Below are 16937 nucleotides of genomic sequence, written 5' to 3'. Positions count from 1 at the left end.
TCTGCCACAGAGATTAGCTAGTTCCTCTGGTGGTCCTCCAGTTTGAGGCATGTGAAGGTTTCCTAGAGCCAATACATTTCTTCTTTCCATGTCCAAGCTCTGTTAGTTCTTTTGTTCAACCAATATTTCTTCTGAAACTGTTGTCCTCTGAAATTCTTTTTGTACTGCCATTATTAACTTCCTCTTCTTCAATCTTTTCTATACACTTCTTGATCTTAATTCATCCAATTTGGTCAGCCAGTTGTTGTCCACTCACATCCTTCAGTGAAACATGTTGGTAATGTTTTTTTTCCAGAGCTCTGGTAGCAGTTTTCTGCAGCCTCTTTTCTCTGGCTCACTCCTAATAATATAGCATTCAGATAACAATTTGTTGTTCTCTTTTGTCCATATTAATTTCCTTCACTGTTGTGGGTCAGAAGAAGATTGATTACAGCCAAGCTTGTGCTGTTGTTCCATAGGACACTTGCTGGACTCAACACCTTCACTAAAAGCTCAAGCCTTGTGTATGCTGTTACAATTTCATTTTAGAAACCCAGCTGTCTGCCCAGTGTATAGTGGAGGTGGATGTACCACCTTCCTTTACCAGAGAAGGGAGGCAGATCTTTCTCTGCTAAGTGGCTGTGGAAAAAGAGGCTGTGTGGCAGACTCCTCTGAAAGGTTTGAAGACAGACACTTTCCAAAATGGCCAAGCTCTTGTCAATTTCTTCAAATATCATTTGAAGAAGAAAGCAATGGCAGAGAAGGAGTTACTGACTTCTAGTGTGTTTAGAGGTGGATGAGAGTGGCAAGACTGGAGAGGCTGAATGGGCCAACTCTGAGTAGAAGGAAAGAAACTGGAAGAAGGCACTTCCCATGCCTTTATGATGGCAGAGTAATTTGGGACTTTTTGTAGGGGTGGCTTTACCTGCTGTTGCAGATTCTATTTTTTATTTTTCTTATTTCTGTTTATATATTCTTTTTTTAAATATCTTTTAATGTTGTAGTGTCTCCCCTTGTTCAATCCCCACCTGTTTTGTGTGTTGTAACTTGTCCTTCATGTCTTGGGCCCTTGTGGCCAATAAAAGAAATTGTCATCATCATTATTATGAAAGTGAGCTGGCAGCACTGTTAGCATGCTGGGCAAAATGTTTAACCTGTAAAAGGTATTGTTAGATTGTTCAAACTTCGTAAGGCTGTGTAATATGAACCATAATAATCAACACGTAAAAGAATGATATTGCTAACAGTTTTTATTTTCTTGTGAACTCCACAAGGTTTAGGGGAGAATGGCAATGGTAAAGCTCATGCAGCCTTAATATGTGTCTGTTACAAAGAGCTACTTACTGGAAAGTGAACAAAATACTACTGATGGAAGCCAAAATGACTGACCTCCTCCTAATGTTCTGTGAGGGTTCATATTGGAAAGCTGAAGGGTTGACAGAGTACGATGGAAAGTAAATCATCTTGTCTATGTTAACCTGCTTTTGAATCTTCAATATTCACTCAAACAATGGAACCAAAATGTGTGACAGGTGACCTCATAAGTTTCCTAGTGCTAATGCCGAAAACAATGGAAAGGATCTTATAGAAAAATCTAGGCAAGGGTTTCAATTCCTGGCTAAGAATCCAAGAAATAATTTCTTTCAAGAGCATTTCTTCCATCTTTGTGTTCAAAGTCCAAATTCTGCCACAGTTGATTTTGCTTTTCATCCGTTTGAGGTCAATAAAATAATTACCAGTTGACCATAGTGTCTATGATAGAAATGATTATTAACGTTACTGTCCAGAGCACTTTTGCTCAAGCAGATGTCATCCTGACATTATACCAAAAGAGTGAGCTATATACAATGGCCAAAGGTTCTTTGCGCCATTCTGTCTCCCTTAACCTTCTTAGAATCCTTGCTGTTCCTAAAATGGCTGTTTTCTGCAACAGCACCATCCCAATGGTTATTCCTAGCTTCTCAAGCCATGCACCCAACCTCTTAATAACTGCTCTCAGTGCACCAACCATAATCGGTACCACTTCCAAGTACCTGATTCTCCATTATTATTTTTATTTCTTTATCTCAGGTTTTGTTGGAACTCCTGGAGTCTTGCATGTGTAGTGGGCTTGTTGCCTACAACCTATGGTACCATGTCACCTGTTGAGAGAGAACACATGCCATCAAAGTGACACTGGGGTACAAATATATGAAGCCCAATATACCCATCATGACTACTCGTCTGATAAGGGTAGACCAGGCTCATGCATCACAACCATATGTGTGCAACACAGTGATCTCATATCAAGGTAAACAAGTGCATGGCCTTGCAGGTGATGCACTGTTCATCTTGAGCAGAATTATTATAAGATTGGCATGAAATATTCTGTGCTCAGAATTACCACATTCAAAATCAATATAGTCACACAAGTTTTTACTCTTCTTAACCATGTTCTTTCTAACTAAGATGTTGTCCATTGATCAAGAGGGGAATACGTTATGTCCAGAGCTTACTTGAATGGCTCTGATAACTTGGGAAGAGCCATAACTAATGAAACCAACAAATACACAGCTAAGTCATTTGATAGACGTCAACACTGATAGATGTCAGACTCAAACACACAAAGACACGAGTTTGCGGATGACAACCAAGCACCACCCAAACATGGTCAGAAACTTTCAAGGGAGTTGAACAGCAGGTCTTCAGAAAACAATTCCACCCAACTCATGAAAATCTTTTGGCCCTTAACTTCCTACACTCTAAGGGCACTAGGCTTCATACTCCTGGGTACCTGTCTGCTGATAGGTTTTAGCCCCTTGGATATTGAAGATTTGTGTATTTAAACTGCTTGGAGATTTTATCTAATTGTAACTTCTCGCTGCTGATTTGGCTTTCAAACTTCTGCTTAAAGAAGAAATGACATTGGTTGTCATGGTAGCAGTTTAACATCACTGCTTGTCATAATGATTAAATGAGTCATTCTAATAGCTTAGTAACTCAGTCAAATATTAAGCATTGACTGACAGAAGGCAAAGAAACAGAAACTTTATTTTAATTAAAAATAAAAGAAATTTTTACCATAAAATAAAGCAGTAGCAGCTACAGTGGTAGAACCACACAGAATTTTTGAAAATATTGAAACAATAAATTGATGCAAGTCATCATAAAAGATAGAAATCAGTGATTATGTCCTTTGGAAATATTTTTGAAGAGTTTTGTCTATTATATTGCTCCAGTGCCAAATTGTTCCAGCAATGCACAACTCACTTTGTGTCCGATGTCACTAACAGTGAAAAGAAACACTTCCTGAAATGTAATGGAAAATCCAAGAGTGCCAGTGGCGAGCTTTACTATATCAAGTAATCAAGCATTTCAAAGTCAATAAGGCTATCCTTCTTCAGGGTATTTGTAGTGAGCATCCTTTTCTATGGAGCTGGAAATTGGACTTTAAAAGAAGGAGCTTTAAGGTTACTTTGTTGATATGCAAACCAAGTTTCTTATAAAGGTTCAAAATAACTTATAACATGAGCTAAGACCAAAAAAGAGATTTGTGGACATATTCTACCCACACCGATTATTATCCAATGCAGGTCATTGCTATCGTGCTGACCAGTTGGCTATACTGCATCATTTTTATCTAAGGTATCTCTTAAGTGTTGTCTTGTTTTAATAAGTGTCCATACTGAGGTGATAAAGAAGCAGTGGTGGCCTTCATGCTCATGGTTGATGTTGAGACATTACTGAAACACTGCATCACTTGTAACAGCTCAGTGCAACTGGCTGCTACAGCCAATGGGTGTAAAGAGTGGAGAATAACTGACCTTTGCAATGCAGAACATGGAGAACTAACTAAATATTATTGGGTCAGGACATGAATGACCAAATCAATAGGTTACAAGTCTAAACAGTCTACCTGAAGAACTATCTGTATCAAGAGACTCGGCTCAGCATTGAGGTTCCAACCGCTGCATATACGCTCAACTGGCCTCTGCCTCGAGACCCCCAATATCTTGTTATAGAACTTACTATTGTGTACCTCATGAACTGGTAAACTAATCCCATCTTAGCTCAATATGCTGAGACATTCATCTTATGCTCTGTATTTCTGTTCTATGTGCATACACCTTTATCTGTACCTTCTGTCGCACACACAGACACAAACACTTGTCGCATGCTCACATACACAACACTTTGCTAGCACTCACAACACGCTATCTTTGTACACATTGTAAATAAAGTCTTCTTCTCTCTCAAACAGTAGAACGGTTTGTTGTCATCATTTATTCCTTTCGGCACTGTATTTTATACTATGTATTTAGCTTCTTATTTTGTTAGGAAAGACTGTGCGGCGTTCTAAAGGAGACATTTGTCACCAACTTCTTACGTACGGTCGTATTTCCTACAGATACAAACATGGAAAGAAATTTTTAAAAATGGATTTAAGCAACACAACTAATTTTTAGCAAGAGTATGTGATTTATTCTTTAAGAGATACAAGATGTCAATTCATTTTATAAAAACAAAGATGAAAGAAGAGACAGGGCAAGAAGAATTTGAGAATTAGGAAGGGTCATTTGTTAAGGGTGTTTAGAATATTTTAGGGTAGATTCTTGCAGGAAATGTTGTGGAAATGTTGATATAAAAATAAGTTTTGGGTCAGCAATAAATAGAATTAAAGATTATAATAAATATTTTGTGATCTTTATTGCTAAAACAGTAAAAAAAAAAAAAAAGAGAGAACAAAAGCAAAATAAAACAATATCGTTTGGTGATGTAAAATCTAAATAAAGTTAAATAACATTAATCATTCCTTAAATTTAAAGATTAAGCAAAATTGGATGAAAGATGAAGGAGTTGAATGAGTTGATAGGAAAATATAGAATTGGTTACTTTGGTAATAATGTCCGTTTTTTTAGAAAAATAAAAAAGACTTTAATAGACTAAATAAATTCAACTAAAAAGAGATCTCTGATTTAAAAATCAGTTAAACTTCAAAAGGGGTGTGGAAGATGCTCGAGTCTGGAATATTGTCAACATCAAAGAGAGGATAATATAAATATGAGGTTTAATTTCAATCCATGATGTGGCTGTGGTGATGACGGTTGTATTTGCATATATATATATATATATACATACATACACAAGGTTATATATATACTTTTGGTCCTATTGTTGTTTCAAATTTCATTGGAGTTAATTAAAAGCACACAGGGAAATGAGTTGAAAAATGTTTTCTTCACAACACACACATGTATGGATGTGAATTCAAGCTCCGAATATCAAGTCAACTGTGAACAATAAACGACTGCAGAAAGCACATCTAACGAGTCTTTTCATCCCTGAAACGATAAAAAAAGAAAGAAAGAAGTGATCAGTGTATAATTTTTTATAGTTGATTAGTCTGGAAAGTAATCAGTCCCAGGATATAAAATGGAAAAAGTAAGAAACTGTAAAGCACATAAAACATGTGTTAATCTTTCTTACAGTTTTCTATTTCTTAACAATAACTCTTCTTCCAACCCTTAATTCTTCCCTCCAGCCCCCATCCTTTCTCATTAACTCATCCTTCTTTCACAAATAGCTCCTCTGCCTCTTCAACTCAACCACTTCCTGGCTTTTCCCAGCTACTTCATACCTCAGATGTCAATTCCCTCAAGACACCATCATAACAGACCCCTAACTCTTAAATTTTTGCTGGACCATGGTGACACCTGAATCAAATACCCTCTCTTTCTGCTCCATCTGAATGATTTTTTTCTCTTCAAAGAGATTTTATTAGTAAAACATTAGAGTATCTATGGGTGCCAAAAGGTCACTAAATCATCAACATCTTTGAACCACTTTTATTACTCACAAAACAACTCACCTCCTTCATTTTCTTTCTTAATCTTGTCTTGACATTTTCCCATCCATCATCTCCAACACTTCCATTCATCTTCTTCCTCAGTGTCTCTTACAAAATCACTGACTCTCATTCACACCTCAACTTCTCCACCTTCCACCCAAATCACACAAAATCATTTATCGTCTTCTTGTAATTTCTCTACCTCAGTTGAGGAGGTTCTATCTTCAAGTCCCACCAAATACTCCACTTCCTTCTAAACAGGAACAATTTCTAATCAGCTTTCAAACCCTTGCCACTCTCATTGCATTTCTGCCTTCCAACCCATTTAACTGCACTCCTTTGATCTGCCCCTTCCAACCCACCACACAACCTCTTCAGCATGCCACATTCTATAATTTTTGTTTCTTCCAGTCTGATCTTGTTGGCCCCGTTGATTCCGCTATCTCTTCCACCATTCCAGAATCCTTCTTCACATCATCAGACATTACAAAAACCATGACATTCTGCCCCACAATCCTTTCCACACCTGACTCAGCTCTTACTGCCTCGATACTTTGCATGGCCCCAATTCCACTTCCCAACATTTCACTGGCATCTCCCACAATCATGATCAATTAACACCTATTTTCCATACTGGCATGGGTTGGACAGTCTGACAGGAGCTGGCAAGGCTGGAGGGCTGAACCTGGTTCCAGTTGTCTGCTTTGGCATTGGTTTCTATGACTGGATGCTCTTCCTAAGGGCAACCACTCTACAGAGTGTGCTGGGTGCTTTTTATGAGACACCATTACATATAATACCAAATTCCTTGTGTTTTATATGTTGGTGAGAGGAATCACAAGGTTGGCTGATGGTACAATCACGTAACTCTTAATCTGACTTTTTAATTCCACTAGGCACTCCCATAATAATTCCCAAAGACAATGGCTCACTGGCAAATCTAACACATCCACAATTAAGGGTTTACAAATTGGAAACATCTACCAACACAGGAATCAATAATTGAAAAGGGTTTTCTCCAACCCCTTTCTTCTCCCTCTCTCGCTCACATACAGACAAATCATCTCCTTGCCCCTTTTTTCAAACATAATGTCATATCTGCACATGTGTGACTCTCAGAACCTGCCAGTCACCTGCTCTGATCCACTCCCATTTAACACCATTACCTCATAACGTCTACTCCTCCCCCTCTCCTGCTCATTCCTACACACAACCATACTCACACATTAATACTCCCAACTACTATCCACCTCTCCCCCCTTTCTCCCACACCCAATCAAAAGCTGTCACTATTCATCTTTAGAGCTCACTCTCCTTAACTAGAAACCACATTCCCACCTTCAATATCCATTACTAGCCAGAATTTTCACAAAATGGCTATAACTTTCTTTTTGCTTCATTTATAATGATAAATGACTTTACACCAGGCATTAATATATTTGTTCTCCTTCATCACATGACCCTATTGGTGATGGTACAACATAAAAAGCACCCAGTCCACTCTGTAAAGTGGTTGGCATTAGGAAGGGCATCCAGTCATAGAAACCAATGCCAAAACAGCCTGGTGCAGGGCCTAGCCGTACCAGCTCCTTTCAAACCAACCCACCCATGGCAGCCTGGAAAAAGATGCTAAACAATGATGATGTTCACTGTTGTAGTTTTTATCATATTTTGTTTTCTAAATTTATCTTGAAAGACCAATGACTAAATTCTTTGGATTTTGGATATTTTGACACCTGTCAAAGCCTATCTATCTTCCAAGAATTTTCTGTTTTATCTCTCATACTATGATTTAAACCCCACAATCTGAGATTACAATTTAGTTTTGATTTTCAGTTCAAGCTATTGTCACTTCTCTTATTGTGACATTTATGCTTTTGAGAAAGGAATAAATGTCACATCTTCCACATTTTACCTGGCTTTAAAGTTTAAGACCTAAGACTAGTCAAAATTAAGATTCTATTTTAGCATATTATCTCATTGGAAATCCCTTACTACTTGGTAACCTACCATAAACCACAGCTCTAGGGAGACCCCCACCCCTACAAGTTAGTATGACTTACCATGAAGAGTTGGTTAAAATTTTGGGTTATGTTTCTTTGAATTTCCACCATCATTGAGTCTTTCAGCTGAAAACAGAAATAAAAGAAACATTACTCCAAGCAGCAGAATCCATTGCAGGGGATGAAGGACTGGGCAAGTTGGGAAAAGCAGTCTTTCTCCTTTCAACATAATGTGATGTTGCTATGTAAAAAGTACCCACTACACTCTATAAAGAGGTTGGCACTAAGAAGGGCATCCAGCCAAAACAGACAATTGGAACCTGGTTCGGCTCTCCAGCTTGCCAGCTCCTGTGAAACTGTCCAACCCATGCCAGCATGGGAAATGGATGATGATGATGAAGCTTTGAAGGACAGACAAGTCTTTCTGCTCCTCTTTATAGCAACTAATTGGATTTGCTTTTGATTGAGTGAGGGGCATGGTAGGACTAACATGTCTACCTATCCATTGTTTGTTAATAAGAAAGCAGACCCATGAGGTCTTGACCCTCAATGTAACTAAGAGTTGGACGAGTGAAACTATTGAATCAATATTTCTTTCCAGTAGAATATTTCAATAGAGGACACTCAACCGCATACGGCAACAAGGTAGAGTGAGGACAGTAAAACCAAAGGTGTCCCTTGACGATAGAATCATTTGGTTTCTATTTAAACCCATTGTCTGGAACTTTGGGCCAGAGTCTTCAACCATGGCTCTGGGCTGATTAGTATATTGGCAATGGAATTTAGTAAACAGCAACTATGTGAAACAGTCTGTGTGTATCCCCTTTGTTGTTTTATATCAGCAGAGACTACAAACTTTAGTAAGAGAAAAAAAAAACCCAAAACCCCAACATGCTTTACGAATGACAATAGCAGCACCAAACAGTGATTAGGAATAAACCAAACTGCTGCTATTATTATTTTGACCAGGTGGTCCACCAGCACAGCTCAGTCACGAATGTTGACTGCCTTTTAGTTAAAGCTTACAGCTTTGAATCTGCCTAGGTATTTCCCATTGAGGAAGGCTAAAGATCCTAAAGTGGGTCTGGAAAATCCACTAGAGAGAGTCACGGGGAAGATATGGAGTTTTTACCCCTTTACCATAAGAGAGAAATTTTTTCTCCATGGTTGCTGCAGTGAATTTGTATTTAGAAGTTAAACTATATCAAAAACATATTCTAATTAACCAAAAGTTTGTTTAGAAATGAAGTTCGTCACACTGGGTTACATATTCCTTTGTCATTCCTCACCATCAGAAATGCAGTGAACCATTGAGAGTTTCTACTTTCAAGATTGTTCATAAACTGTGACATAAAATAAATAAATAATGTGTTCCTCCCCCACCTATCCCCCAGCAACTGAGGTGAATGAAGCCAGGTGTGTTTCCCAACATACAGGTTATACAAAGGACACCTAGATTACTTGTGTCCTACAGCAAGATAGTGTGGTAGGACAAGCCAACCATAGCCATCTGTTTGATAACCTGTAGGTGTGTGTGTGTGTGGGATTACTAGTTAAAAATCTTAGACTCTACCTCTTCCATTGATTTATTGAAACGAACAGATTGCATATTATTATGGCCAGCAATTTGACTTTGCAAATTTTGCATTTGTGTTGAGAGCGTTTGCCATCCTGGTTGCTGATAGAACGGCACTGGATTGGAACGGTGAGGTTCCATAGTCAACTCAAAAATGTCATTGTTTAGTTGGAAAGCACACAACTGTTCCTTGAGAAGGTCAGTCATCTGCAAAAGAGAAAGAAATGTTAGAATTAAAACTGAGAGACTTTCAATGACAAGTAAGCAAGTCATTTACTGGTAACATATTTATTTTAATAAATATCAGGAGAAGAAAAAAAAAAATCATGCTTTGCTGATGAGGTTAGAACAAAATGAAATATGTCCAGGGTTGTTTCCCATACTTATGAGAAATATAAAAATTATACTGTTTTATGACAGGCAGAAATCCTGGTATAGGGGATGGAAATAGGAAATAAAGAAGAAAAAGTAACAAAGAGAAGGGGACAGACACAATGAAGTACAATAATGATAGAATATATTTTGAGTTAATTATTTCATTAAGATTCATAATTCTGAGTGGACATAAAGTCAGTGTATGAAATGTAATATCTTGTTAAAAAAATATATATATATAAATATATATAGGCGCAGGAGTGGCTGTGTGGTAAGTAGCTTGCTAACCAACCACATGGTTCCAGGTTCAGTCCCACTGCGTGGCATCTTGGGCAAATGTCTTCTGCTATAGCCCCGGGCTGACCAATGCCTTGTGAGTGGATTTGGTAGATGGAAACTGAAAGAAGCCTGTCGTATATATGTATATATATATGTATGTGTGTTTGTGTGTCTGTGTTTGTCCCCCTAACATTGCTTGACAACCGATGGTGGTGTGTTTACGTCCCCGTCACTTAGCGGTTCAGCAAAAGAGACCGATAAAATAAGTACTGGGCTTACAAAGAATAAGTCCCGGGGTCGATTTGCTCGACTAAAGGCGGTGCTCCAGCATGGCCACAGTCAAATGACTGAAACAAGTAAAAGAGTAAAAAAGAGTAAAAGAGTATATATATATATAAAATAGGCGCAAGAGTGACTGTTTGGTAAGTAGTTTGGTTACCAACCACATGGCTCCGGGTTCAGTCCCACTGCATGACAACTTGGGCAAGTGTCTTGTACTATAGCCTTGGGCCAACCAAAGCCTTGTGAGTGGATTTGGTAAATGGAAACTGAAAGAAGCCCATCGTATATATATATATATATATATATATATATATATATATATATATATATATATATATATGTGTGTGTGTGTGTCCAATATCGCTAGACAACTGATGCAGGTGTGTTTACGTCCCCGTAACTTAGCGGTTTGGCAAAAAAGACTGATAGAATAAGTACTAGGCTAACAAAGAATAAGTCCTAGGGTCGATTTGTTCGACTAAAGGCAGTGCTCCAGCATGGCTGCAGTCAAATGACTGAAACAAGTAAAAGAATAAAAAGAAAGAATTGGTTTTTACAAATCTAAAGCCCAAGGATTATTTAATCTGCTTCCATTTAAAAAATTAGTTTGAGTCAGAGACAAACCCATCACTGCAGAACTAATGCCAGAGAGATCAGGGGAAGACAACTCCAACTGATGGTTTTTGAGAGATTAAAAAAAATTGCAAACTGCTTGCTTGATTAAGTAGTGTCAATCAAAAGCTTTGCATAATGAATAGCAGTAGGTTTCCGGGGTCATCAGGAGAAACCATGCACCATTTTGGGTCCGTCCTCACTATAGTTTTACAGTTCACTCATGAATTTAAGGCCCTGCTTACTGGGTCAACTGTCTTGTATTTAATCTTCCTTCGAAATATCAAAACTGAACCCCTTCGTTTATGCACGAAGCTTGGATAGAAAATTATTGATTTCTGTTGATTTGATAGAATTAATGTATCTGAGTGGGTAGGGAGTATAGGGGACAGTCAATAAAATAAGGGTCAGTTGAGCACTGGGGTCCATGTAATCGACTTACCTCCTCTGCAAGCATTGCTGGCCTTGTGCCAAAATTTGAAAGCAATATTTAACTAATAGGAAGGTGTCTTGTGGGGGAAAAGCCTGAAGGAAAGCAACAGGAACCGTCTTTGTACTCTGCCATGGTGTAAAGAAGGTTTACCATAGTTAGCAATGCTACACACACATAAAAGAATTAATTCTTTTGATAGTGTTTAGTTTTTTCCCCAAACATTCAGAGTTCAAATCCTACCAGCATCAATTTGGTATTTAATGAATCCAGGGTAAATAAATTAACCACCAGAAATCTATTAAGACTCAATCAAGCTTTAATGTCTGCCTCCCAAAACTGTTCTTGGACTGAAGAAATCGATGTTATGTCAGCTGCTCCAGACACTATATTCAGGACATATTAGTAAAGGTGTATGGCTTGGTGGTTACGGGGTTTGGCTCACAATTATAAAGTCACTAGTTCAATTCCTGGTGGTACATTGTGTCCTTGGGCAAGACACTTTATTTCAACTTGCTCCAGTCCACTCAGCTGGCAAAAATGAGTTGTACCATTTTGTATCAGGTTCAAAGCTGAGTTGTCACATTTTGTATCAGGTTCAATTTCCCTGATAACAACGCAAAGGGTATGCATGTCTGTGGTATACTCAGCCATTTGCATGTCAATTTCACAAGTAGTCTACTTTGTTGATCAGATCAACTGGAACACTCGTCATCCAGAACCAATGGAGTGCCTAGTCATCAGAGTCAGACACTATATTTAGGATACATTAGGACCACATTATGTACATTATTTACATTTGACGGATATTTGTCCTCATCTTGTTTGTTGTTAACACAATGTTTCGGCTGATATACCCTCCAGCCTTCTTCAGGTGTCTTGGGGGAAATTTCAAACCTGGGTTCTCATTCCTAAGGTATTTTTCGATGTTGTTGTTGTTGTTATTATTAATATTATTATTATTCAGGCCACTGCTTGGAATCAAAGTCAGAATCTTGGGATTAGTAGCCCACACTCTTAACCCCAAGATTCTGAGTTTGATTCCAAGCAGTGACCTGAATAATAACAATAATAATAATAATAATAATAATAATAATAATAATAATAACAACAACAACATCGAAAATTTACCTTAGGAATGGGAACCCAGGTTTGAAATTCTCCCAAGACAGCTGATGAAGGCTGGAGGGTATATTAGCCGAAACGTTGTATTAACAATAATCAAAATGAGGACAAATATCCATCAAATGTAAATAATACTACATTTTTTTCCTTCATTTTATATATCCTAAGAACTAAAATTTACATTTTTCTAATGTACTGTATTTTACATGTCTATAACTACTTTGGTAAGATTTGATCCCCTAAGCCTGTTTTACAAACCTTGAAGCTAAATACAATTAAAGGACAACCAATAACAAACCAGCAGTCATTTAAATACAAATTGCTACTGACTTACCAACGGAATAACCTGGAGTGATGTCAAAGTGGTCAGTTGACTGCTTCCATTCCTCACAAAATATTGTCGTTCAGCTAACAGTTTCTCGAGATGACCAACCTCAATGTTAACAGCTGTCCACAACTCATACAGTTCGTCCATCATTAACCTAGAAACGTGACAGACATAAACATTTGTTTAACAATCAACGTTGAAAGAAGTGACAGATCGGCTGAAAAGCCCTGCTTATAAATTGCAATCAAGTTTAACTACAATCAACATTTTTGTACACAGCTAGTAGAGTTCCTACAAAAAGCAGTCTGCAGAAGGAAAGGTGAAGAGCTCAAATCCCATCAATTGCATTGTGGTTTAGTCTTAGTAAAGCGTATTTGGTTCTTAATGTTTTACTTAACCTCCAACTCATTCTCCTTTGTGCTCCAGTTGGGATATCCATGTATTTATTCTACAGCAAGACACCATTATCTGTCCCCGCCACACCTTTAATCTCTCAACAGGCACAAAACCACACCCACTGAATACTACCCCACCACCTCCTAGTTGAAGGGGTTTTGTCTTGTAAGGTACTTGGTGATGCTGTCAGTTATGTTACTACGTAAAAAGCACCCAGCCCACTCTGTAAAGTGGTTGGCATTAGGAAGGGCATCCAGCTATAGAAACCGTGCTAGAACAGACAAGTGGAGCCTGGTGCAGCCCTCCAGCCTTGCCAGCTCCTGTCAAACCATCCAATCCATGCCAGCAAGGAAAACGAAATTCTATTATGATGATGATGATGATGATAAGCAACAAAAGTAGTTACAGCTTGTCTTGAGGTTTTGATGAGGCAGGGGTAAAGTGCAACATCATTGATGAGTGACTTGTTGATACCTACAGACACACACACACACACAGATACATGTGTGTGTCTTTTTGTCTTAAGATTGTGTGGTGGATAGTTGTCTCAGGTATGAAGAATCTCAGCAAGGTGTCTTCTTTTAATTCAACTAAAAAATATTCCAACACACCTTGATTACTAAGAAGAACACTTCTTGGAAAAAGGTGACTGATATATGAATCTGTATTAATTGATATTATTGCTAATGAGACTAAATTAACACCCCAGCCTCTAACGAGCCAGACTTCTTTAAGAAACTAGATAAGGTACCATGAAATATGTAGCTGATTCCTTGCAATTTGCAACAGCTTTTATATTTTATATTAAAAGAATAATAATAATAATGATAATAATAGTAGTAGTAGTAGTAGTTTTATATTTCATAACGAGCTTTCACTTCACTACCGAGCACAGCTCTGAGTGCCTTGGGTATGTGCTGTGGTTTACAGCATCACAGCAAACCACAGCACATACCCAAGGTGCACAGAGCTGTGCTCGGTAGTGAAGTGAAAGCACATTATAAAAATAAAGCTACTGAATAATAATAATAATAATACAATGGCAAAACAGTCACATGGATTAAGAGTTAATTAAGCTAATGATTCCTGAGTTGGGCAACAATTTGTTCTGCACTGCTTCACTTCACTGAGTTACCAGGAATAGCTTTTACCTGGAAGACAATTTTCTATTCAGTAATAGATTTTCTTGATAACATCACTAAATGCTCCACCACTCCACCATCCTAGGGCTTTAGAGATAAAGCACATTCACACAACATACTGGAAACATAGATAAGCTCCAGCGCAAGGCAGAGAAATTTCAAGAGATAAAAGATAAAAATGAAAGACGGAAAGAAGGAAGACAGAAAGCCACTTACGTCTCCTCGTCAGATAACAACTCAGCCATGTGGTTATAACAGGATAAAAAAGTACTTTCTATTATTTGTAAATCAAACTTATAACGTTGAACAGCATGTTGCATTAGCTGGTTCTCTTCCTGCAGGTGCTGCAATTAAATTGCCAGGATGTTTAGGTGTTTCAAAACAAAACAAAACAAACAACACACACACACAAGTTTTCAAACCTAAAACGTGATTAAATAAAAAGACTTTGTACTTAAGTCCTCCTTGACACATCATTACCACAATTTTAACCCTCTGGCTACATCCTGGTTTTTCCCACCCTCTCTTCTAAAATGTGAGAAGCCATGTAGCTCCTCTGCTCTGGCCCTGTCTCGCATACTTTTACCCATTTTTGTCCTTCATCTTCTCATATAAAACCGGTTCCCTCAGGGCTCATAGCATTGCAAGACTTGTGGCAACCTCATTAGTGCTGGTGCCATGAAAAATGTCTCCAGTCCACCCTGTGAAGGGGTTGGTGTTATGAAGGACATCCAGCTCTAGAGACAATGCTCAAGCAGAGACTGGGGCATGATGCAGTTTTCAGACCCAGGGGATTCTCTCAAACTGTCAACCCATACCAGCAGCGTACATGGACATTAAAAGAGGATGATCATTTCATAAAGATTCTGGATTTTCCTGGATAATATGTATGACAACAACAAACTCGATCCCTAAATTGTTTTATCACAAGCTTCATAATTATAATTAAGTTGAACTGTGGATGTTGTGATGTTCATGCTTTTTTTCTCACACCTGATTGAATTATGGTAGGTCCATCTGTCCATCCATACAATCTGTTGCACTGTAAGGATGTGAAAGCTGGACCCTAAGAACAAACGACATTGCCAAACTCAAAGTATTTGGAACCAAAGAGTTCCAAGGATCAGCTGGACTGACCATTGAACAAACAAGTTAGTACTTGAAGAAATGGGAACAAAAAGAGAATTTTTAGCAACTGTTAGGAAGAGAAAGCAGCAGGATTCTGGGCATATCATCAGGGCCCACATCCTAAGAGGAAGAGTCAATGGGAAACAAAAAAAGGGGGGAAATTGAGAAGATGCTAGCTGGATGATATCAAGGAATGGACCATTTGATCACTGGCTGAATGTAATCCATGGCCACAGGTAGAAATTGATGGAGAGGAATGTATTCATGGTCCCTGACCCTCAGCAAAGAGGATAGAAAAAGGTAACACAAGGCATACATCATTTATGCATAGGGGCTGCATGTAGACACACGCAAATACATAAACACAGGCAGAGAGACACTCAAAAATTACATTTTTTTAAAACTGTATACAACAAAAAAGGAAGAAACCAACTATATTTACCGTGTTGATTGGTTTTTCTGCCCAAATTTCAATTTTGACACGAGGAGTGTATGGCAGGAACGGATTATTTACAAAAGACTAGAAACAGAAATAAAAGAAAAAAAAAACTTTACTTAGTCATTATCTTATAATACTGATTTCAAATTTTGGCACAAGGCCAGTAGTTTCAAGGAGGGGGTCAAGTCAATTACATCAACCCCAGTATTCAACTGGTACTTATTTTATTGGCCCTGAAAGGATGAAAGGCAAAGTTGACCTCAACGGAATTTGAACTCAGAACATAAAGATGAATGTAATGCTGTTAAATAATTTGCCTGGCATGCTAACGATTCTGCCAACTTGGTACATTAATAATATAATTGATTTATAACATAAGCTGAAGGCTACACATTGTAGCAAGGACCAGTCACATCAACCCCAGTGCTGCACTGACACATAAAAATTATTTTGTTGAATTTCTACAAAAAGGCCACAGGTTATGTCCTTCCTATTTTCCTACTGAAACGGATTTTGCTCTTGATCTTTCAAGAGCTGGTAAAATAAATACCAGACAAATACTGGGGTTGATTTCATTGACTTCTCTCTTTTCTAAGATTTGTGGCTTTGTGTCTAGGTTAGAAGTCAACATTATAGGCACAGGCTTGGCTGTATGGTAAGAAGTTTGCTTCCCAACCACACGGTTCTGGGTTCAGTCCCATTGTGTGGAATGTATGGCACTTTGGACAAGTGTCTTTTATTATAGCCTCAAGCTGATCAAAGCCATGTGAGTGAATTCAGTGGATGGCAACTGAAAGAAGTCCATCGTGTGTGTGTGTGTGTCTTTGAGTCTGTGTTTGTGCCCCATCACTGCTTGTCAACAGATGTTGGTGTGTTTTATGTTCCTGTAACTTAGCAGTTCAACAAAAGAAACCAATAGAATAAGTATTGGGGTTTAAAAAAATAAGCTCTGGGCTTGATTCGATTGACTCAGAATTCTTCAAGGTGGTGCCCCAAGAAAAAGAACGATGCACACA

General features: G+C 38.1%; 1 protein-coding gene across 3 annotated transcripts in view; it reads right to left on the bottom strand.

Annotated features, from left to right (window-relative positions):
- The window catches only part of LOC115215466 (protein ITPRID2), a 123607-nt gene that overhangs the window by 3566 nt on the left and 103104 nt on the right, over nucleotides 1-16937 (bottom strand). For 2 of the 3 annotated variants that reach the window (XM_036506076.1, XM_036506077.1), the window contains exons 11-15: nucleotides 15925-16002; nucleotides 14571-14698; nucleotides 12823-12970; nucleotides 9383-9592; nucleotides 7847-7935 (exon numbers count right to left, since the gene is read on the bottom strand). In XM_036506076.1, the coding sequence (XP_036361969.1) occupies nucleotides 7849-7935; nucleotides 9383-9592; nucleotides 12823-12970; nucleotides 14571-14698; nucleotides 15925-16002 (651 nt within the window). In that variant the 3' untranslated portion in view covers nucleotides 7847-7848. Of the gene's footprint in view, nucleotides 1-4414; nucleotides 5301-7846; nucleotides 7936-9382; nucleotides 9593-12822; nucleotides 12971-14570; nucleotides 14699-15924; nucleotides 16003-16937 lie in introns of those variants that run through there. The other variant, XM_029784629.2, reaches the window with a different exon arrangement.

This window comes from Octopus sinensis, linkage group LG9 (assembly GCF_006345805.1).
Source record: "Octopus sinensis linkage group LG9, ASM634580v1, whole genome shotgun sequence".
Taxonomy (NCBI): Eukaryota; Metazoa; Mollusca; class Cephalopoda; order Octopoda; family Octopodidae; genus Octopus; species Octopus sinensis.
Note: the sequence above shows the minus strand (reverse complement) of the source record. Positions and strands in the feature narration are given on the sequence as shown.